Consider the following 24,082-nt stretch of genomic DNA (forward strand, 5'->3'; position numbering starts at 1 on the left):
ATGTAAATGTATTTATTGTTAATAATATTGTTTTACATTATGAAAATTGTACATAATGTTAATTATAAAATATAAAAATATAGGATTTTTCCTTTGTGGTGACCCAAATGATTTGACTATTTTAATGCCTGAATTATTCGTGTTTAATTTTAACATTGTATATTTTTGGAAATGTCAAAATGTAACAAAATATCCTTGGTTTATTATTTTAGAAATGTTAATAAATGTTAAAGGTTAAAATGTGTTAGATGCACAATAGTGGCCAAAAGTGACGTCCGGAGAGCAAAATTTTCATTAATTGCTTTCTCAGGTTGAATTAAACTATTAACATATAAAGCGTATGGTACAAAATGGACAAAACACTAAACTTTAGGGAATTTATTGGTCATAATTATTTGACCAAAAGACAAGCTACAGCATACTGTATCTTAATTTGAAAATACAATGAAGAGAAAACTGAAAAACTCACTGGAAATAAAGCATATGACAACAGTTTTATCAGTTATTAATACTTTCTTGATACTCTTGTGTAGTAATATTTTGTCATTTTTATGGGCCTTAGCCATTGTAAACATTTTGTGTGTTCTTTTTTTAATTGTTCTCAAACCTTCAGTTTACACTCCAGGCACAATATACTATACTACACACAAACAATATTTTAATACATCTTTAATAATATATTTGAATAAATAGCAACAATGTTAAAGGAGTAGCTCACCTTCAAAAGGAAAATTCTGTCATAATTAACACGCCCTCTTTTCATTTCAAACCTGTATGACTTTCTTTCTTCTGCAGAACACAAAAGAAGATATTTCGAAAAATGTTGGTAACAGAACAGCACAGCCCCTGATTCACTTCTATTGTAACTGATGCAACTGAATGGGGGGCTGTTAACAACATTCTTCAAAATATCTCCTTTAATTTATCAAAGCTGGATATCACTTTTATAGAGTCGCTATGCAGAATAATTATAAATCATACATTCAAGCATCTCAGTGTTAATGCAAGTAAATATTCAAAAGTGACATTAGAGTCTTCAGTGTAGAAATGGAAGGTCTCTCTAGCATTACTGTCATTTCACAGGTGGGGAGGGCAGATAAATATAGTCATTTAGAGCCAACATGATCTCCCTGCAGCATTGCTTTTAATCAAACCTCAGTCTCATAATGAAGTGATGCTGGAACACAGCTATTCATCAGCGCTTCACACTTCAACACACTCACTTAAGTAATCAACCCAGGTTCCCTTTGAAAACAAACTTGTCGGACATCATTAAAGTCCTCTGTACGTCCCACAGATGAGCGTCGGGCCCATTTCACCAAAGCTATGGAGCTCATTAAAAGCTTGAGCTTATCTCTCGTATGCCCTAGTGAAAACAAGGGTCCGAATCGAGGGGCGCTTTGAACCGACTACTTTTGTCAGCCTGAAGAACTTTAAGTCTCACTAATTGGGCTTCAGCTAATGGGACTGATTAGATTTTCAGAGCGCTGAATATGAAAACCAAGCATCACGTGCACACGTTTTGATGAAATCAGCTGGTGGAAATCACAAACAGGATGTTGCTATTTCAGGATGGAAAATGACAGGGCGGATAATAGCTTAATTTGATTTCATAATCAACGTATCAACGTTTCGTGGCAACGTATGGAAGATTGATAAGGAGATTGATCTTTGAGTCAAGGACTTGGGAAAATGATCTGTCACTATTTACCCCCTCCCCCCCAAAAAAAGAAAAATCACAGATGAGATCTCTTTAGAATCTCACATTTTCTTCTAGAAGACAATATCATCACATGAAGAGCAAACTAAAGTTTTGCTTATGTCTCAGATATTTCTTCTGAGACAAAAACTCAAACTCTCACAAATGTCTCCATTAGAGTTTCAGAAGAGATCTCAACAATGTCACAAACTGAGCTCAGATTTGTCAAGTCTGCAATCGAAAGTCAAAATGATTGAAGATCTCAATATGAAAATGCTGCAGTATGAATTACATCCTAAAGTAATTTGACCATGTAAACCCTGAGTATGAGCAAATAATGACGGTAACACTTCACTGTTAATAACCAGCTTGACCGATTGTTCAGACATGAAACTTGAAACTTCAATTTCTTTTCATTTTTAAGCTCTTGTGTCAAGAGCATCGTTCAAGGTCTGTTAACGATGCGTATAGTTTCCATAGAAACAAGATCAGTAAAAATCAAACCTCAATTTTTTTGCTGCAGAATAACAGTGCTGTACAGTATTTCATTTCACACGATAACTACAGACCTGTCATTTCATCGCTTACATTTATGCATTTGGCAGATGCTTTCGACTTTTTCCATATTCGACTTACACGTAGTATTTAATTCAACTTAATGTGACGTTGTTACCCAGAGGAGAATTGTATTGCTTAGCTTTGGAGAATTGATGGAGTTGTGTTTCATTTAAGTAACTTTGTTGCCGATGTTTCTTCTACAATTGCTTTGGAGAGAAAGAAAGAAATGGTACAAAAAGAGTATGGAGGTGTAAAATGAATGTAGATTGTAGAGGTAAAATAATCTGCATTTGGAGCAAATTTGATGAGAAATGTTCACGTTCATATTGAGATCTTCAATAATATCGACTGCAGACTTGACAAATTGGAGCTCAGTTTGTGACATTGAGATCTCTTCTGAATCTCTAATGGAGATATTTGTGAGATTTCTGACTCTATTTCGCAGGAGAAATATCTGAGATGCAGAAGATTTCCAAAGTTTCCATTTTAATCTGATCTAGGAGAAATAATTGAGATATTAACGAGATCTCATCTGTTTTTTTCTGTCTTATGGGTAGCATCATGCCATACTGAGCTACACAAACAGTTTAATGTGTGCGTTCTCCTCTTCAAAACATCAAATAACGTACCGCCGCATACTAAAAACATTGTGTGCAAAGTGTCAAAGAACTGTTCTTGCGCCACACAACTACTTTTAATAAACGTGAAATAACTGTTTACATAAGACTCTTGGGTAGGTATTAAAACTGTTGGCTCTAGTTCCTCATGTGAGAGTGTTGGGTAATACAACTGGGACTATCAGCACCAACATTCCTGTCAGTGGCAGCCTCCCACTTTAACAGATCAGAGGTTCATAGATCACATGATCCTTTCATGTTTGATGACTGCAGCATTCTGGACTGTAAACTGAACGGAACAATTCATCCAAAAATTGAAATTCTGTCTTCATTTACTCACCCAAAAGTCTTTTTTCTTCTGGAAACAAACAGAGATACATTAAATAAAATGGAAATCATTTTTAGCTCAACTTAAAGGGACAGTTCACCCAAAAATATTTTTTTGTCATAATTTATTCACCCTCGTGTCATGACTCTCAAAAGAAGATATCTTAAGAAATATCTCAGAAGTTTTGTGTTCATACAATGAAAGTCAACAAGGGGACAAAGTTTTTGGTTATCAACGTTCTTCAAAACATCTTCAAGGTAAATAATGAAAGAATTTTCAATGTTCCTGATTAAAAAAACATCGCTTAAAATCGTACAGGATCACGTTATCTGGGCTATGTTAATAGCTGTACATTCTTGTCAACTGACACATCTGAAACAAAGTCAATTCCTTAATGATTATACTGCAAAAAATGTCATTCTTACTAAGCAATTTTCTCTTATTTTATAGTACAAATATCTAAACATTCTAGATACATTTTCTTGACAAGAAAAGTGACCTGATATTTATTCTTGTTTTATTAAAGAAAATATAAGAATTAGGGAAGTTTGTTTAAACAAGCAAAAAATCTGCCAATGGGGTGAGGGAAATAAACTTGTTTATAATTTAGTTCTACCTTTTTCTTAAGTACCTTCAAGTTATTTTTCTAACCCCATTGGCAGATTTTTATACACAAACTTGCTTAATTCTTAGTTAGAATGTCATTTTTGCGTTGTACTAAATTAATTTTTTATACAATGTCAAATCTGCCAACAGAAATAACAGAAACAACATGATTCTGGATGAGTTGGGATGTGATCTTAGCCATGGTTTCAGATCCAAACCCATACTGAACACACTCTCTCTCTCTCTCTCTCTCTCTCTCTCTCTCTGTCTCTTCAGAAGTGTGCTGACATAATCCTCTCAGAAAATTGTGCTTAAAGCGAATGTACCCCACTGATAGGAAACTGATCTGATTAAAGCCTGAAATATGTAGCAAACACTGCAGGACAAATATTAGCATGACTCATAATAAGAGAGATTTCACAAGTGACAAAGAAAGTAGATTTCATTGTTTTGAGTTACACAAATGTTTAGACAGCTAATTGCAGTGCGATTCCTAAAAACGGGCGGCTGACTGACAAACACGTCAAGCTATTTACAGTGACATGCTACTGCGCATTACTCGAAGAGAAGGAGCGCGTGCAATAGAAACGAGGCCGAATTTGGATAAAAGGGCGCCTTTTTCTGTGATTTCAAAAGAAGTGTGCAACATCTACTGGCGGCACAGAGTACTGCGTTTGGATTTTGGCAAAAAAAGGTAAAGTGCTTCATTGTAATGTACGAAGAAACTACAGAATGTCGTCAGAAGTGCTAGCCGGTCATGTACTGTGGGATAAAGGTGCGTTCACACTGAAGTGCAAATGAAGCAGTGTTGGGCAAACCAGCACAGTTGGTTGCAACAGCAGTCTGCGTTTCTGCTCAATTTCTGCCATTCACAACGCTGTGCATTTTTTTCCAGAGACAAAGGGACACACTGTTTCTTTCAACAATACATTTTATTACATGCATTTACAGTCAGGCACTGCACTAGCATGTACGAACAACTTGGGTTCGACACTTAAGTACACAGTACAATTGATCTCAAAACGAAACACAATGAAAAGCTGCTACCTTCACAAGCAGGTTTATTTAGAAGAAAACCTCAAAATGAAACCAGAGAAATTAGTCTTTCCACAAAGCATTTGCTCATGCAACAGTTACTCCAAAAGTCAATGTACTCAATAGCAATACCTGAGAAATAAAATATACAATAAAATAATATGTGTGGGATAATAAGAAATAACTCTAGCTTCTGTGTGGTCTCTTTCAAGTTACTTTTTTAAACAGATATACAGAAACAGATAACAGATATATTTATAGCTACTGATTTCTTCATTCTAATATATTTATGTGCATTTAACAAATTGACATCAAGAAAATACTGTAATAATACATACACGGCAATAAATAGAATCAGCAAGAACAACGAACGATTCAGTTACGCACTGCAGTAACAGTATAACGTTCTTTTCAACAGTCCAGAGATTTCCGCAAAGTTAGGCACTTAATGCTGGACAGCAGTGTTTGCATCAAAGGAAAGTGTCATTCCAGTGACGATTCGACATCTTTTTATGAGCGATAAAGGCAAACAAATGTACATTGCATGATGGTTACAATGTTACACGTGTAACTGCATCTTATAATGATGGTAAATCAAGTCACTGGATCTTCTGATAGCTTCAAAAGCCTGAGCTGCCAAATGCCAAATACAAATATAGAAGTCAACCACGTCTTCAACTAAAGAACAATACTAACTAGGCTTCATTTGTATTTTTTTGTACAAAATCTTACAAAGCAGCAACAAGACAGTTTCCTACATGATATGCACAAAAATATTATTTTTTGGAGACAATACGAACAATCTTTCTATTTAAGAGACAAAAATAGCAAAGACATGCAATTTTCTGGGTGCTAGGTCAGAACGATCTCTACGCAAAAACTTAAACAGTAATGCTGTGTTCACACCAAACGCGAAGCATCGCATTCCTCGCTCTTTATTACTCGTGGGATTAGTTCGTTATATTCGGGCAATTGGCGTGAAAAACATTGCGCGACGGGGAGTGTATTCACACGTCCGGACGTGTCAAACAAATGAGCTCTTCGCGGGAATTTCTCACTCGAGTTGAAATTTTTCAACTTGCGCGGAAGATGTGTTTGAAGAGCGTTCGCGGCAATCACGCCGACCAATGCGCTTCATTCACGTCGCCTGGCGCGAGTTTGCATCGATTCGCATCTCTGCATTGACTTTTTATGTAATTTAATCGCGCAAATACTTCAATTCAATTTGGGTGTGAACACAGCACAACCCTTTTAGTTTATTAGCGTTGCATTCTGACCGTTGCCACAAGGGGTGCTATAGCACCTCAATTATACTATTCTTTGTGTACATTTCATTCATTTGAACTTAAACGGCAATATAATTCATGGCACAGACATCTGAAGGTATCTCCTTGTTGAGTACCGAAGCGTGTTACCTCCACTTGATGCAAGAACGTACGTTAAACATTTTCGACAGCACAGTTGCAATTTGTATCTGCATTTGCATACTTGCGCAGTGCTTCTTGCTGTACATGTAGATGACAAGGTGCAGTTTACAAAAACTAAATTAAGACACAGAAAATATACATAAACTTAAGTAAATAAAACAGAAAACTTTTTTTAGCATAGTTTAAAGGAAACTCTCTACCCAGAGCTTACATACTGCTCGGATTATAACAGAGCATGTTAAGTTGCAGGTTCTCGTCCCAGTGTCTGAGGATAATGAACAGCTGATTGGCTCCCGCTTTAACCGATGCCAGGTCTCGGCCCTCTGGGACGATCTGTTCATCTAACCACATGCTGGCCTTAGCGGCGATCAGCTCCCATTCGATAAAGTAACTCGCTGAGCTGTGCTCCAGCCAGGCCAGAGCGACAGCAGTTGCCCACACCATCCCTTCGGGGTCATGCATGCTCCTTTGCAGGCCCCCCGGGGAACCAGACAGGGGCAGCTCTGCGATTTCTGACTCAGACCCTCGGCCACTATCATAGAAAGAGTTAATGGGTGACATCGAGGCTTTGGTTGAAGAAAACCCGCCTAGCAGCGGTGACCCGCAACTCTCCGTGCGATGGCTTCGAGACTGGAATGAGGATGAAGACGTGCGTGAAAGAGGCTCCTCGCATTCGGAGTTGAAGTCTGAGTCTTTTGGCGGGGGAGAGGAGCCTCGGTGGACTTCCAGGCTTTCGGAGCGCCGTGAGCTGGAGTGAGAGGGGTGGGTCAGGCTAATTCTGTGGCTGGCGAATGGAGATGTCCACTTTAGCTTGTCCATGGGCACGTTGATGGCTTCACACAAGGCGTCGTCTAGCCTAAACGCACCACAGGACATCTGCAACGTAACCTGGAAGAGACAAAAGAGAACATTTGCTCTCGAGTTGTTGCGCTAAAACGCATATATGTCAGTCAAAACCTGTATATGACTCATTCTTCTGTGGAACACAAAAAAAAGATATTTTGAGAAATCTCTCAGTGCTTTTGTGTCCATGCTGTGGAGGTCAATGTTGTTTGATTACCAACATTCTCCAAAATATCTTTTTTGTGTTCTGCAGAAGAAAAAAGTCATACAGGCTAGGATTGACATGATGGTGGATAAATAATGAAAAATTTTAGTTTTGGAGTGAACTATTCCTTTGAGTTCTAAAACATTAAGCTTAAATTTAATGCATCAACGTTGACTACATTATACAAACAAAAAAGTGCACTTATAATGAAACTGCTTTGAATATATTAGCATTAACAGGAATATGTTAATCTATTCAGACAATCCAACGATGATTTGCAAGATATTTTAACACAGAAGTCCCATGACCGCATAAATGCATGAAAACAGCATTTCATTTAACCACACAGGAATCATGAGATATTGATCTGCGCTTGTTAAATGTCATGAGATCTATTACACGCTACACGTAAAGACGTTGCTTGCTTGCCAATATCGATCAGTTATTTAAAGGTTGTGTGGCAAGTGGTTGCAATACACTCCATGACGTCATTACAAGCGCATTAGGTGTGTTTTATTGCTAAAACTCTAGGGGATTCTAAAAGCAGAAAATGGCAATAGAAAGGATACCAGAGGGATGTAGTCTCTGTTGTCATTCTCGCTTTCTCCCATGGTTTTGATCTGCGATCGGCTCATGAAGCCTCTGGCAGCTTTGGTCAGGAGTCGCGTCCTGGTCAGACTCAGCTTACTAGAGGAATAAAGCAACAACTTTTTATCGTAACATCTTCATTATATGCCAGGCACGTGTAATGCTTTTTTCTTTGTGAAATCGACCCCGTTCATATCCATGAATTTGCATTCCGAGAGCACAGCCCCTCACGTGCTGACCATTACTTAAGATGAAGTGACAGCGTGAGGGAAAACAGTGAAAGTGCAGGAAGGCTTTATTTTTCGTCTAGAGTCTGCTTGAGCTGACCGTCAAAGTCAACGACATTTAAACAGCTTGAAAACATACATAACGTTTAAGTATTTGGTTGATATTTCATGCCATTTCCTAATCCTATGAAAACATTTTATAGACTCAACACAAAGTGACCATAAACAGAAATAATGTCATCAGAATGGATACAATAATATCTAGAGTCAAGATTTGATTGGTGAATCTAAAATGTAAATCAATTCCGATGTTAAATGGAAATGTAAATCTGGCATACTCTGCAGACGGTGAAAATGAAATAAACAATATTCAAAATGCAATTTGTTTCAAATTCCACTTAATCTTTCAGATCATTTTAAGCGAAAAGTGCAAATTGAGAAACCTTCGACATCACTAGGTTAAAAACAATGAGATTGACTCACTTAAATGTAAGAGAGCAGTTTTGCCCTCCACATATAAAAATAACAGTAAAATGACTTGAGAGGCTTTGCGTGCTTAATGATTATTTTAAAAAATGGATTCCTTTAGATTAAAAAGGCCCACGCATGTCTTCTTTACGGTCATACTGTCTGTCTAAACATCTCCCGTCTTTAATCTTTTTAATGAGCGTTGAGGTCTGTTCTCGCTCGTGTTGAACTCATTACATGTGCCTGCAGCATAACAAAGTCAATCCAAATGCAAATTTGGCCCATAACATGCAAACCTTTTGAATTATTCATTTGTCCTGTGAATTACAGCATTTGTAATTGCAAAACTTGATTTGTGGATGCTGTTCGCAAGTCATCGATTGCAAACCCACCTGGCTGAGAAAAGACTTTCTGTGGATCTCTGCGAGGTGTCAGAGGTCACCGATGGAGTCCGTTGAGAGGCTGAAAGAGAAGTTGGGTTGGTATGATCCAGTATGCACACAAAACCACACTGTTACAATCCAAAGGGTTCTCTGCATACTTATTGTTCATATGTTCCTCAAGGTATTCCTCAACAAATCACTGAATTCAGCAGCTAAAATTAAAGGGACTGTTCACCCAAAAATAACTCATCATTTACTCACCCTCGAGTTGTTCCAAATCTGTGTTCATTTGTTCAGAGAAAGATATTTGGAAGAATACTTGTAACCAAACAGTTCTTGGCCACCATTGACTACCAAGTAGAAAAAATGTCAATGGTAGTCAAACATGCCTCAGAACTGTTTGCTTTCCTACATTCCTCAAAATATCTTCTTTTGAGTTCATCAGAACAAAAAAACGTATGAAGTAATTTTTCCTACTTTGGTAGTCACTGATGGCCAAGAACTGTTTGGTTACAAGCGTTCTTCCAAATATCTTTCTCTGTGTTCATCAGAACAAAGAAATCTATGCAGATTTGAGACAACTTGAGGGTGAGTAAATAAAGACAGAATTTTCATTTTTGGGTGAAGTGTTCCTTCATGTTCATATGCTCGTGTTGGTGTGTTTGATATGCTTGGACAGCCGTAAAATCCAAACTGAGATAACCAACACATCCAGAATCCAAACATGAATTTACCTTCAGTGACGCTACATCGGTCCCCACTGGAGGATGAAGATGTTTTGCAAGGGGAATGAGCTCCATCCTCCAAACCTTTCGAACACAGAACAGTTTTAGGGGATTATCACACCAGAGATGAAGAGTTTGGTTGAGACGTGAAAAGCCTCTGGAAAACAGGGTGTATTAAGAAACCGCACCAGGGTCTCATGTGGTTTGCAATGGGTATGTTAACAAAGCAGCCTAATGCACAGACGATAAAGGGATAGTTCACCCAAATCAAAATTCTGTCATCATTTATTCATCCTCATGTCATTCAAAACCTGTTTCTGAAACTTTCTTCTGTGGAACACAAGAGAAGATATTTTGAGAAATGTCTTTGTAGTTTTGTGTCCATACAATGGAAGACAATAAGGTCCAGTGTTGTTTGGTTACCAACAATCTTCAAAATATCTTTTGTGTTCTGCAGAAGAAAGAAAGTTATACAGGTTTGTTTTAACTACTGATGGAATTGAATTATTTCTGAAGGTACAGCAAACAAACACTTTCTATTTTCAGCATCTTTATCTAATATGTTGTTACCTGGTTACAGAGATAAACAGCTGCCTTACAGAAATACTCATGCAGCAGAAACAAGCGCTGCATTGTGAGATCGAGGTCGTTTTGAATCTGAACCAAGACTCAGTGTCCGTTTATGAAATATGGATAAATATCTTTATATAACTTTGCGATTGTTGTGTGTTTAGTCTTACTGCAGGGTAATGCTACATCGTCTTGCTCGGGTAAACCGCCCGACTGTGATCGAGCCAGACCCACAGAGTAACCACGATTCTTCCTGCTGCCACAGCGAGAACTGCAGTGTGAACTGCGTTTATGATCCTCCCCTGGAGACAAACAAACTAGGGCTGTCACAATATATTGACAATGTATTGACAATAATTGTGATGTTAAAAACCAAGATTACTGATACCGTGGCAATTTTACACGTATGTTAATCTCGTAAATAATTTTGCATCCTTTTAAAGTTTTGCCTTAAGAGCCACAATGGTTACAAACTCTCTCTCTAATCCCTACACTTGAATTATAAGTGTGATTTGTTTGCAAAAAAAAAGGAGAAAACACAAAATAAACTAAAGATGAATATGGCTAATAGCATTTTTCGTCATATTGTGATATTAGCGCCAATGCGATTTCTCCTGGTCACGATAACCGCGAAGGGAAACTCAGGATACCGTGAAGCCCTAAAACAAACACTTGATAATCTATAATTATTATCTTATTCTGTGCTTAAACCTAAAATCTGTTCTGTAGAGCATCACGTGGAACAAACGTTCCCTTAAAGCTACATGGGTAACACTCTATTTACACGACAGTCAAAAGTTTAGGGTCACTTGACTGCACGTTTTCTTAACAATCTGGAAACATTCTGTCTGAATGTTTGAAATTAGAAAAAAATGTGGCAACAAATTCATTTTATTTCAAAGCAATGTGAAAAAATGTGAATGCCACTCAGGGTTAAAGAATTTGGCTGATATAAGGCCAAGAGAATATTTTTGCAAATTTTTGACAAAAGGTGACTATGTTGAAAAGGGTCAAACATAACATTTTTACTTATTTTATATGATCACAATTCCCATAGTTACATTTTTGGTTATTTCAAAGTTTAAAGTTTACTTTTTTCCAAAATGAGAAAAAATGTGGAAAATACATATCGTCGCTGTCTGGCGGAAACCTCCTATGTCCAAATTTGGTCAATTTCATATTTTTTCACAAATCGATGCTATTGGTCAGTCCCCATGTGGGTCTGTTATTTTTACAAATTATTAACCAATCTGAAGTGTTGAAAATAGCTTGAGAGCAAATCTCTTAACTCCATTGGACACTTCAACTGTCTGAGAAGTCTCGTAACTCCACCTCTTCTTCACTCCGCGGGAGCTTCTTGGCATTACGTCTCCTGATTGAAAGTTTTTTAGACAATAACGAGTGAAAATAGTTAGGTTAGATACATTTGAGTAGGCCTGTTTTGTTAAAAATCGATAGCTGTAATGCTTCGGTGCAGAAGGAAGCCCGTGAGCCACGAAGGTAAGTTTGCGAGCAGATTCGGCTAATTTTTGCCTATTAGACAGCCTAGTCAGCTCATCGTTTTTTGTATTACATCACTTATAGTTCTTAAACCTTTAAAATAGAGTTTAGGAAGATGTATGTAACCACAGTCGTTGGTTAACAATTGAAGCCTTTTCTCTTGTCAAGAGGCTCAACGCAACCGCCGACTTTATTTGCGTGCAGATTCATTTCCGCCTATATTAGACAGCCTGTTTAACGTTTTATTTTGGTATTGCGTCACTCATAGCTCTAACGTTTAAAATAGAGTTTAGGAAGATGTATGTAACCACAATCATTAGCTTTCATTAGCTCTTAAAGCCTCGTCTCTTGTCAAAAGGCTCAACGCGACCTCAGACTTTGATGAACACTGCTGGCAGCAGCGTCGTCTGTGTCCGTACCATTCTTATCAATGACAGCGTAATCTCGCATCTCCCTGCTCCCAAGTCATAAACCTTGTATCTCCGATTAAACATGGTTTTGGGGAAATGTTGTGTTGATGTTGGTACACAACAGTATATGATAGCAATATTAGGTATAATACCAACTTTAACGATACAATGTTTAATAACTCAAAAAATATGCAGTTTTTTTAATTTCCTGAAAAATAATGGTTTTGGAGATGCGAGGATTCTTCCCGACAGCGACGATATAAAGAAAGGATGAGTAAGCGACCCTAAACTGTTGAACATCAGTGTATGTACAGTATTGTATTGGTTTGGCATTAGAGAACACAGAAATTTATAGAGACGATTGAGATTTAATAAATAAATATGTAAATGATTACCAGGGTGGCTGTACTCGACACCGGTGGGTAAATATTCATTACTGTCCAGATCGATGGGCACAAACGCTGTGTATTTGCTCAAGATGTTGCAGGCTTTACTAGTGTGAATGGCATAAAGCTGGTACCTTCTGCCAGAACCTAAGAGAAAATATAAAGAACTTAAATCTGAGGTTGACAGCACTTTGGATGAAACGCTCAGCTCAAGTTTCTTACCATTCTCAATCTCACATTCTTTATCCGCCATGTGTTCAAAGTCTTGAATAATTGAACGTCCTGCCAGATGATGGAAGGTTTCGTTCCACAGGTCTTCGTGTACCTTCTCCTCACGTTCTCGGCCTTTGAGGTACGGCTGAATGTCAAAGGTCACCTCCCATTTCACAGGTTTTCCACACAGCAGTCCTGACACGACCGCTTTGCAGTCTCCCTTCCATCGAGCGGCTTTAAATTCTGGAGCTTGAGGATCCTGCGGCGTTTCGACTTCGCAAAGCTGATGTGTGTAGCCATCTGTTCCCAAAAACATGCAGGAGATGAACATGTTGTTTTGTGCAATAACATCAAAACCACATCAAACTAGCCATAGACCACCAGCTGGTGACCAACTACCAGTAACAAACAAGCTCATGTAAAACAGGTTCAAAGCAACTAGGAACAAAAGCTGATCCAAATAGGTTTTAGCTGATTTTAGTTTCTTGACCAAAAACATCTATAATCAGTTTCACTGTAATTTTATTTCAATAAAATTATAGTTTGTCACAGTTAAATTAAAAAAGTATAGTTATATAGTTGAGAGTTGCCAGATCTGCACAAGAAAATCCAACCTGATCTCATGGGAATTCATAACTATTTTATGAGGTGGCTTATTCATATAAATTTCTATGTTTCGAATCGTAAAAAAGTTATTAGATAAAGCAATACTGAAGTCCCACCCCTAACCCCGCCCCAACCCTAACATCACTGGCTCGAAAGCAAGTTGTACAAAATTGTACAAATGAAATCATACGAATTCATACGAATTAGCCAAAATTAGCCATGTCGTAAAATAGTTACGTTTTTGCTGTGAGATTGTGTTAACGGGTAGTCAAAACTAACCCAATGACCTTACCCCAAACACTAAGCAAAATATGCCTATTCCAAACTCCAAATATGTCATATTATTTATTTTTATATTTGACTTTTTTATTATTTAATAGCAACAGCCCTGGGGAGACACGTCAACCTGTAAAACAATCTAATTTGTTTATTATTGGTAGAATATAAATCATCAAATATTTTTATTTTACTTAAATTATAATTAAACATAATAATGAATACAATTGTACTTATAATAATTATAAAAGATGAAAATCTATATAATATGTCAAAACTGTAACCCACACTTAAAAACAACTCGCGGTAACAGCACTGAAAAAAGGGTTTCATTCAACCAATTAAAGATTTTAGGGTAAGGATTCACATCTATGTTTTATAACTTAAGCCAATGAAAAATAATAAAGAAAAGGCATATTTTTAATTGGCTCAAGTTATAAAATTTAGATGTGAATCCTTACCCTAAAATATTTTAATTGGTTGAATGAAACCCTTTTTTCAGTGAGTTTAAAAGTAGTCCTGATGTATGGTGGCACTAATATACTTAAACTCAGTCTCATGTGCAGGAGTTCTGTGCGTGAGTTGGTCACGCCCACTTATTTATATACCGTGGTAAAGACAGAATAGAAAAATCTGTTAACATTTTATTCTGCCTTAGCGGTATACCTTCATACCAACCAGCTCTAATATATTGTATTTGATTGACTACTTACTATATTAGAATACATCACTATCATACCATTATGCCCGACATTTTATTCATAACGTGTCACATGATATGTGAGTGCTCAGTGTATGCTGTGCGTTAAAGTCCTCACGCTCACACTGTGCTGTTGATTACAGGTATAATACATTGTTAAAGCCAACTTGTATTATATTAGACATCAGAAATGTGACTTTATTTCTGACCTGCATCACCAGTGCTGCCTAGAGATGGACTGTCTGTTGAAGATCTGGATCCGTCCTCCACAGCAGTACGCGGGGTTATCCCCTGCGCAGAGGGGCCAGACGGTGCCTGATCTGTCTTAGATTCTCCCGGGAGCCCCTCTTGTTGTGGAGGTTTGTGACAAGGCACAGGTCGGGCTCTTGAGGATGTCGCACACAGGCTGGCCAACTGAGGCTGGTGGAGAAAATGGCAACAAAGCGTGAGTCAAAGTCTGTTCTTGGCTGCGCTATAAAGAAAACGCTGGCAAAGTAAAATGACAGCATTTAGGCAGGAGAAGCCTCTGCCAACCAGACTGACATTCCTTCTTCTGCCGAACACGATAGAAGATATTTTGAAGAATGTTGATAAGCTAACAACAATTGACTTCCGTTGTATGGACACAAAACCACGGAGTCATTTTTTTAAATATTTTGTTTTGTGTTCCAATGAAAGATTTTTATATTTGGGTGAACTATCCCTTTAAAACATAACATGACCCAGTCTGATTTTAATATTTCTGTCATTATCAAGCATACGTTACCATTATAATTTCCAAAATGTAAACAGCAAATCTAATTTTTCGTCATGATTCTGTTAGCATTCTAGGTCCTATTCCGTCTGTCGTCACTTGAGTTTAATGACACTTTGGACCATGAAAAACGCATGCCTGTTGAAGAGCTAATAAGACCCATTAAAGTCATTATTATGTGCACTGAGGAGAAATCAAGGGCACTTGTTATTGCCCTCAGCTAGTCTGAAATATTTCTCACTGCGTTATTTAAAACATTTCCATTGCCGATTGCTTGCAGTGATGAGTAAAGAATAGTATAGATATCCTTGCCTCTTTCAGAAGGAATGACACTTGAAATGTTATCGTGGCCATCAGAGGTTTTGTCACAGATGTCAAAACTAATTGCACCCTTTGTGACGAATGCAATTGGTCGGATGTTTAATATCAGTTTAATATCAGACTCTCGGCAGGGTGCTAACAAAGCGGAAGTACGGCTGGATTCATGGAAATCGAACCGGAGCAACATGTGTAACAAACTTAGGAAAGCATCTTTTAGTTGCTGTGTGTAGAGAATCTTGGGTAATTCTACACCTTTTCCATGGTGGTCTTGATGGCATATTCATTCGTCTCTGAGTCAGGGATATTTCTGTGACCCATGTGACTGTTCAAACACAGCACGTCTTTTCTGTGATGGGCGGCTGTCTTGTTTCTTTCCCAAGACTCCGATTTAGTCACGCATCACAAAATGTCATCTAATCCTTCCACCTCAAACTCATTTTTAGGTTAAGTATTTCCATTCTGAGAATTCTTCTTGTGCTTCTACCTCTAGGGATCTGTAATTCATCTTTTGCTGGCTGTGCGATCCAAACTCTATTTGTATGTACGTGGCGGTGAGAAGATTGAATTACGGCCACAATGAGAAGATTCAGATCTCATCATCTGCACACCGAGCTCAGAAATGAGTTCAAATAACCCTTATGAACAAACAGACGGATCCGTAGAGCTTTCAAGCGCTCCTTACACATGATAGCAGATGCTTTAGCTAAAGCAGATGGAGTGGTATTTCTTCAAATGAAAAAAAACAACAGAAGGTTTGTGTTTTCTGTTAAAGTCCCAGTGAAAAAAAACCTACAATGACATTTTTTCATGTAATATTGCAGCGTTTATAGTAAATAGCTTATCAATGTGGGTCATTTTCTTTTTAAAATTCATGTACCCTCATAATGTTCAGTTGAAATCTGAAAATGCACTTCCGCCCTGGAATGATGGATCCATCTCAAATGACGTAAACTAGACGGCTTGGCCGGAGCATCTGTTAACTCCTCCCCTTTCATTGTCTGTCTGCCGACAGTTTCATTTCAAAATCAATGTAAAAGCTGTTTTTACACATCCAATCAATTCGAAGTGAAAAACTCAAGCCACGCCCACTAATTTTCTCCTTTGAAATTCATTTTTACTCAGAAATGTGTCAGAATACCGAAGTAAAAACGATCGCAACTTCCGGTTCATGGGGACTTTAAATGACGTATGTTAGATGGCTTGGGCGGAGCATCAGTTAACTCCTCCCCTTCAACTGTCAGTCTGCTGCCAGTTCCATTTCAAAATGCAACGGCTGTTTTTATTCATCCAATCAAATCGCAGAGAAAAGCCACGCCCACAATTGTTCTCATTCAAAATTTCATTTCACTCGGAATTGCGTCAAAATACGGAAGTAAAAAACGATCGCAACTTCCCCTTCACAGGGACTTTAAAACACACGCACGAAGCATATGAAAGATACCAACGTTTCACATAATTTTACTCAAATGCACACACAAGAGTTCCTCACCTGGTAGTCTATTTTCCATTGATCAGTCTGACCGATGAGCTCTTGGACCTTCGCTCTTCTAAGAGGGTTCTTGCCCACCGCCGAGCTGGGGTCGCTGGGAGTGTACACCTTCTTCGCGGGGTTGTAATCTACAATCTGATTGGTGCTGTATGCACGTCTTCTCGGGGAGGTGGCCATGTCACATCCTGTGAAAAAACTTGTTATAACGTTTGTTAAAATGCTGCAATTATACCCCGTGCTGAGTTGTGCTGTACCCATGGCGTCTTGCTCCGTGGCGACCGAGCTGCTCTCAGACATGGTATCCTGGCAACTGTCAAACACTGAGGCGACCTGGTTCTCTCGGTGTGACCCCTGACTATCAGACGAAACCTTCCCAGCATCCTCCTCTTGAGAGTGGTAGAACACAGAACTGGTCGACTCGTTGGAACGCATCATGCTGTATCGCCTTCGCTTGTCCTGATACACAAAAGAGAAGCGTATCGTATCGAATCATGAGTGTATCTGAACATAGTTCATTCCGAGTATACTCACAGATTTGGGGTTGGAGTGATATTTGGAGGTATCACAGATCACGCTGTATCCAATCAAGCGGTCACCGGGAAACAGACATGTCGCCCCCACCGGAGAAAGCAAGATTTCCTTTGTCTCTGGATACAGCCACTCGATTGAGATATCAGTCAAAACTGATGTCATGGTTTTCTTCAGAGACTTTATCATCTGTTGGTCCAAAAACGCAATAAACTAAATACTTAAACAAATCAGTTCAGTCATTTACTAAACTTAATCGATAGTGCACCGTTAGTAAATGTGGTCTATATACAGTAACTAAAAACATGTAGGAGAGACCGGGGTAAGTTGTCACAATGGCTGTATCAGAAAAACTGAGGATTCCAAACAAAACTTACACAAATGCTTTCTTTCTCTTGTAGTGAATGTTGGTTTCAAACATCTGATATAAAATCCTCTTCCATCAGAATATCGTTAATTCCCAGTACATTTCTAAAAATCATATTTTTGTTACAGCTCTAGTGTGTACTGCCCAACACAATAATAAAAAATACAATATTTTTAACTTAAAGGTTGAGCTGTTTACATTAAAATAAGGATATTTCCTTATAAATGTCAGATCAGAGCTAGTCAGTGCACTCTTATTATGTTTTAAAGGTTACGGATTTATAATTTATTCATTCATTAGCCAATACATGGATTTGATATTTTTGTACGTCACCTTTGACCGTTTAATTAGTTAATAAATGTGTTTCATAATTGTCAAACTTTGCAGAAGACAGTATTATATGCTGTTTGATGTCAACATGTTGTAAACAATTGTAAAATAAAAGTGTGACAACTATCCCCGGTCTTACCTATCCTGGTGTTACAAAAACAAAGAAATCTGAATAATTGATCACAGAATTATCGTTTTTGGGGGAGTTTCCCTTTAATGTGCTAGAGGCTTTGACTTCTACCCTAATTTATGTTTTTTGAGACAAAGGAATTGTTAATTGCTAATTCATTCCAGCAGCCCACGATTTACATCTCTGTTATAATAGCTGTGTGGTGACATTCAAAATAACAGGCTGTTGCGGTGGAGGATAAACATGTCAGATGAAATGAGCACCTTGGGCTGCAGTCTTTCCCCTTCTGCCAGGAACTCAGCAGTTCCTCTGGAAACAGTAGACAGTCCTAACACCAGCCTTCTGCATGCGCCCTGACCGATGCCAAATGTGTAACACCTGCCATGGTACACATAGAGAGAGAGAGAGATACTTGACAGGTGCATCGAGACCTCAAAAACATCAGAAGACCATCAAATTCAACAGGGTGTTAAGAAACCCCACAGTAGAAGAAAATAACACATCTCTTTAATATCTTTTCTCCTATACAAATGAGATTAAATGGCAAGCAAATTGAGACACCTTCATAGCTAGATTCCTTCAAAACCTGAAGCAAAACAGAGAACTCGATCACTTCTCCAGCGCTATAAAAAAGCGTGAACTGACGCATCTCGAGCCGGTGACACTGCCAAACAATATCAGTTTAATTGAAGATTCACTCAAATTTATTGCCATATTAATTCTGAAACAGGCAAGCGGTTGTTGTCAGAAAGCCAAAAAGGAAATTGTTATTTTTTAGCTCTTGTCCTTCTTCACTCACTAGCAAAACATAGTGAGCTGCCTTGCTCTTTACTTCTTACGACAGCATGACATTAACCCTCACAAATGACTGATCTGAAATGCTTGAGATATTACACGCCTCACAAATAGTTCTCTTTAAATAAAGTGACTTGACTCATACAATAATTGACTCCAATACGTAGATGCCACATTCACAACCTCTCCAGACATGTCAACACATTTTAGTTGCTGTCATAATGCTATTAATTTATGAAGCACCATCCTTGCACAGAGATTTAAATCTCCAAACAACTTGAATAATGTTTATGTTCATTTATGTATTAACTCAATATTTTGGGGGCTTTAAACTATGGTAACTTTAATGCCGTTTGCATCTTCCCTGCTGAAAAACATTGGAACCCTGCCCAAAACACAACAGAAAATGTAATGGATTCAATGGTCATAATGGGAATTGTATTAGTTTTAATGGAAACTATAATGATGTCTACTGGTATGTGACGGATTCTATTGGTGGAATATTATCTGGCTATTGGAATTATGCCCAAAAACACACAACCAAAATAAATTTTGTAATGGTTTTAATTAAAAAGGCGAATGGTTTATAATGGTATTTTAATAAAAAAACATCCCAATTTCGGTGACCGTTCCTATCGTTTTTTCAGCAGAGTTGATCAGGGTCTTATTCTAATAGTTCTACAAAATTTGGGTCAACCAAACAGCACATAACATTTTATATTCGTAGTTGTGTATAACTACGATTGCCAATGCACAGTCCAATGTTTGACTGTTCCAATATGACGCATGACTTAAAGGAACAGTTCACCCAAAAATGAAAATTCTGTCATCATTTACTCAACCTCAGGTTGTTCTGAACCTGTATTCATTTCTTTGTTCTGCTGAACACAAAGGAAGATATTTGGAAGAATGTCAGTAACCATACAGATCTCATCCCTCATTGACTCCCATAGTGTTTATTTTCCCTACTATGGCAGTAAATGGGGAATGAGACATTCTTCCAAATATCTTCCTTTGTGTTGAGCAGAAGAAATTTACACAGGTTTGGAACAACCTGAGGTTGAGTAAATGATGACAGAATTTTCTTTTTTGGGTGAACTGTTCCTTTAATAAGCATGCCAAATTCATAGTACGCACAAATTCTGGGCTAAATTGTCAATTTATTGATAAGTATTAGCATTATAGATTATGTACCGTTGTCTTCTGACACCCTTTAGGTAAACAACTGCTATGCGGTAGTGGGTTGAAAAAAGTGTTATCCTTCAATTTAAAACATGCAAAGACATTTGAAGTACTGTTGTGTTGCTAAAGTATTACACCTGCCTACATTCAATATGAATCTATAATCTAGAATTTGATTTTGAACAGAGCTTTTGTCTAACCCCCAGAGTCCTTCAAAGTCATTAGTTTTTTCTATCAACAAATGATTCAATAACCCCTTACTCTGGCTTGTGAAGAACACACACACACCATTTGATTTGAATGCAAACGATAGTAATTAAAGACGGTGACCTTCAATGCATGTGTCTCCCCACATGACTAACAGCGCCTTGCTATTTGCTCAATGAGCTGACGGTGAACACATCAGTCACCTTTGCATTTTTTGCATTTTTAAAGTCAGGACAAGCGTGGAAAAAGAGTCATCCATCAAAAGCACAAACAGCAGAGAAACTGCGTTGAATTTCAGCACTAGTGACTATAGTCATCTGCTCCGAGTCTGACCTCAGTTCCATTGTACGAAAGGAACGGCTGTTAAAACCCACGGTTTTTCTAATCATTGAAAAGAAAGCTATTGTAGACTTTCCTCCAGGATAACGGGTTACAAAAGAACAGGAGAAAAATCTCTGCAGGTTAGAAATCGACAGGGGACGTAACAAAGCCCGTGAATAACAGCACCATTGTAGTTGAAGTAATCTTAAAGGATTAGACAGTTAGACATCCATTTACTCACACTGCATCTGTGCTGATCTGATTATGATCTGATAACCTGTATCATTCCGCTGCTTTGTGTTCCCAAGCCAGTGATATTAAAGGAATAGATCATGCAAAGATGAGCAGTTTGAAGGATGAATCCTTTTACACACCCTCGTGGTGTCACAAACCTGATCGACTTTCTTTCTTCCTACTGTATTTGAAGAATCTAGGCCAGCATCATAAAAGCAGTCTACAACAAATTTTTAATCTTTTTAAGCCATATAACTGATTTTTGTGAGAAAAAAAACGATATTGAGGTCATTATTTATAGTAAATTTTACAGATTTTAGCACATTATGTTCGGTTATGAGAAGCAGAAGAACCAATGCCAGTTGATTTCACTTACAAGAATTTTTCTTTTGATTCTATTTCATTATTAATTGCATATTTTCATTAAGCCTTTTTATTATTTTGTCAAGATTTAATTTACAAACAAAGGAAAATTAAGAGAGCATTCCAAATGTTCATTTAATCTGCATTTCTATATGTAGTGTGGCAGTCCAGTGTCAGTCACATGAAAACTGCAATAAAAATCCAGATTATAACATACAAATTGCTTAAAAGTGAATAAGAATATGAGCAGTATTTGAGGTCTGAAAAAAATACAGAGCATCTTTTCTGTTATTTGACCCGTCTCTCCAGTTTTCATTTTCGGCAACTAAATGCAAATAGAAGCAATATTTTTATTTGAAATTTGGGAGAAATATTGTTAGTAGTTCGCAGAATGAAACAAAAATGATCATTTTACCTAAACACATACCTATATACTGTATAGTTAATTGAGAGAAACTGAAAATATTTTTTAAATGGTCTCTTAATTTTTTCCGCGGCTGTATATTGCGATTGATGTTGAGACACCCCTGTTGAAAACGTATAAACATTCAGACAAAATCAGAGCTGGCTTTCTCATTTAGATTCACTAGTGAGGACTACGTGGCCTTGCTTGCATGAGTCAATTTGTCATCAAATCTGTCACTCATTTACTGACCCTCAAGTTGTTCCAAACCTGTATGAATTCCTTTGTTCTGCCTAACACAAAGGAAGATATTTGGAAGAATGTTAGCAATTTTCAGTTCTGAGATCACTGACTAACATAGTAGGAAAAATTACAATGATAGTCAAAGGTGACCCAGAGCTGTTTGCTTTTCTAAATTCTTTAAAATATCTCATTTTGTGGTTAACGGTAAAAAATATATATACAATACTTTTTCTACGGTAGTGTGGTAGTGAATGATGTCCCAGAACTGAAAAATTGCAAACGTTCTTCCAAATATCTTTCTTTGAGTTCAAAAGAACAAAAAATGTATACATGTTTGGAACAACTTGAGGATGAGTAAATGATGACAGAATTTTCATTTTTAGGTGAACGATCCCTTTAAATACGACAGAAAATTTGACCTGGTGAATCGGGCATGGCTACGGAGCAACTCGATGACCTTCCCGGTGTTACCGATGGCTCCGTCCGTCAGCAGGAACAGCAGGCGAGGGTGACCCTTCTGCATGGGCTGCCGCAGGATCCAGTTGAGCGGAGCCAGTAGGTTTGTGCCGCCCATATCAGCACGAATCTTCTTCACATGTTCACAGGCCAAAGCTAAAGTCTCCTGTTTCATAAATCAGCAACTTTATGACACTTTTGCTAAACTCCACTGTACTATCAGTAAAAGAGTCTTTTAAATTTACTTGAGACACAAATTGTGTAAGACTATTGGAGTTTTCAGCCAATGGGGTATGAAACATTTACGTAATTAAAATACATTTCTTAATGTCTTATGAAAACCACAGAATAAGAATTTCTACAGTACATATAGTGCACAGAATTATGAAATCAGTATAAAACTTTATTACCAGGACTTTTATTATATAACCGAAAAACTTTATTATATAAACTTCATTATACAAAACATTGTTAATGGATCCCAGCAGACAAACACAAATACTTCTGTTCTTCACAGCAGACAGCGTGGCGGTGTTACTGCTGTGCTAATGAGGACAATGAGCGTGGATGCTGACTGTGTTTGGCTCTGGGTCTCTGCGGGTGACCTACCTCATCGTAACTCTGACTGGTGGCAAACAGAGTTTTGAACTTGGACCCAAAGCCCACGATATTGAATAAGCATGCTGGGAAAAGACTTTTCAGAATCACAACCATTGCATCCTGGGAAGAGATAGAAAAAGGTGTTAGTGTTATATTATATCTCCTACACATCAATGAGATTAAATGGAGATCTAATGAAATGTTTTGAATAAGTCTCAGATATGTCTCCTGAGAGAAAGAGCCAGAAATCAGAAAATGTCACCATTAGAGTTTCAAGAGAGATCTCAACAATGTAAAAACTGAGCTCGATAGTCGATATTATTGTAGATCTCAATATGAACTCAAACATTTCTCATCAGATTTACCCAAATCCTCTACAATCCACATGCATTGTACTTTACACATGTACTTTAACAGCAGTCTCATTTGTGCCTATTGTTATTTCTCCCAAGCAATTTTAGGAGAAACATCCAAGAACGAGTTGATATTTAACTCCATTAAATCTGCCGAGCTATGAAAGAGCAGCATCTGAGCAAATTTCTCAAAAAAACAGAAAGAAGAGAGCGGAGGAAAGGTGTCTGTCAGGTCAAGTGGCATTGAGGAAGGGCCTGCAGGAGCTGCAAATATGCTTCACCCCGAGCAGGAAAATAAAATTGAGTTTATAATTGCGTCTTCTGTTCCCAGGGGGGATTTTACTCTATGCCGCTGGTTGCTTTTTAGACCTGGACTTTCTGCATTATATGTGACAAATTCACAGTGCTTTAAAAGTACAATTTAGATTTCATAGCGATTTACCTTTTAAAGCAAATTAATTACAAGAATCCAATTCTTTCCGACATCATTAACTGCTAGGGATGTAATGATTCACCGTGAGCCAGTTAAAAATCGATTCAAGTCGGTTGAGATGATAAATGAATCGCAATGCATGTTTTGAACAGCGGGGGCCGCTGTGTTTACTGCAAACTTGGTAAATGTGGATATGCTGATAT

General features: G+C 37.7%; 1 protein-coding gene across 3 annotated transcripts in view; it reads right to left on the bottom strand.

Annotated features, from left to right (window-relative positions):
* Window positions 1–4,721: 4,721 nt before the first annotated feature.
* vwa5b1 (von Willebrand factor A domain containing 5B1) overlaps window positions 4,722–24,082 on the bottom strand; it is a 31,318-nt gene continuing 11,957 nt past the window's right edge. The window contains exons 9-22 of one of the 3 annotated variants that reach the window (XM_057320170.1): window positions 23,103–23,213; window positions 22,457–22,659; window positions 18,553–18,667; window positions 17,466–17,651; window positions 17,189–17,390; window positions 16,935–17,119; window positions 14,580–14,790; window positions 12,798–13,088; window positions 12,585–12,722; window positions 10,450–10,596; window positions 9,719–9,793; window positions 8,994–9,063; window positions 7,888–8,005; window positions 4,722–7,158 (exon numbers count right to left, since the gene is read on the bottom strand). In XM_057320170.1, coding sequence (XP_057176153.1) covers window positions 6,478–7,158; window positions 7,888–8,005; window positions 8,994–9,063; window positions 9,719–9,793; window positions 10,450–10,596; window positions 12,585–12,722; window positions 12,798–13,088; window positions 14,580–14,790; window positions 16,935–17,119; window positions 17,189–17,390; window positions 17,466–17,651; window positions 18,553–18,667; window positions 22,457–22,659; window positions 23,103–23,213 — 2,733 coding nt within the window. In that variant the 3' untranslated portion in view covers window positions 4,722–6,477. The remainder of the gene's footprint in view (window positions 7,159–7,887; window positions 8,006–8,993; window positions 9,064–9,718; window positions 9,794–10,449; window positions 10,597–12,584; window positions 12,723–12,797; window positions 13,089–14,579; window positions 14,791–16,934; window positions 17,120–17,188; window positions 17,391–17,465; window positions 17,652–18,552; window positions 18,668–22,456; window positions 22,660–23,102; window positions 23,214–24,082) is intronic. The other 2 variants (XM_057320171.1, XM_057320172.1) reach the window with 2 other exon arrangements.

The sequence above is a fragment of the Triplophysa rosa genome, linkage group LG21, assembly GCF_024868665.1.
Source record: "Triplophysa rosa linkage group LG21, Trosa_1v2, whole genome shotgun sequence".
NCBI classification, from domain to species: Eukaryota; Metazoa; Chordata; class Actinopteri; order Cypriniformes; family Nemacheilidae; genus Triplophysa; species Triplophysa rosa.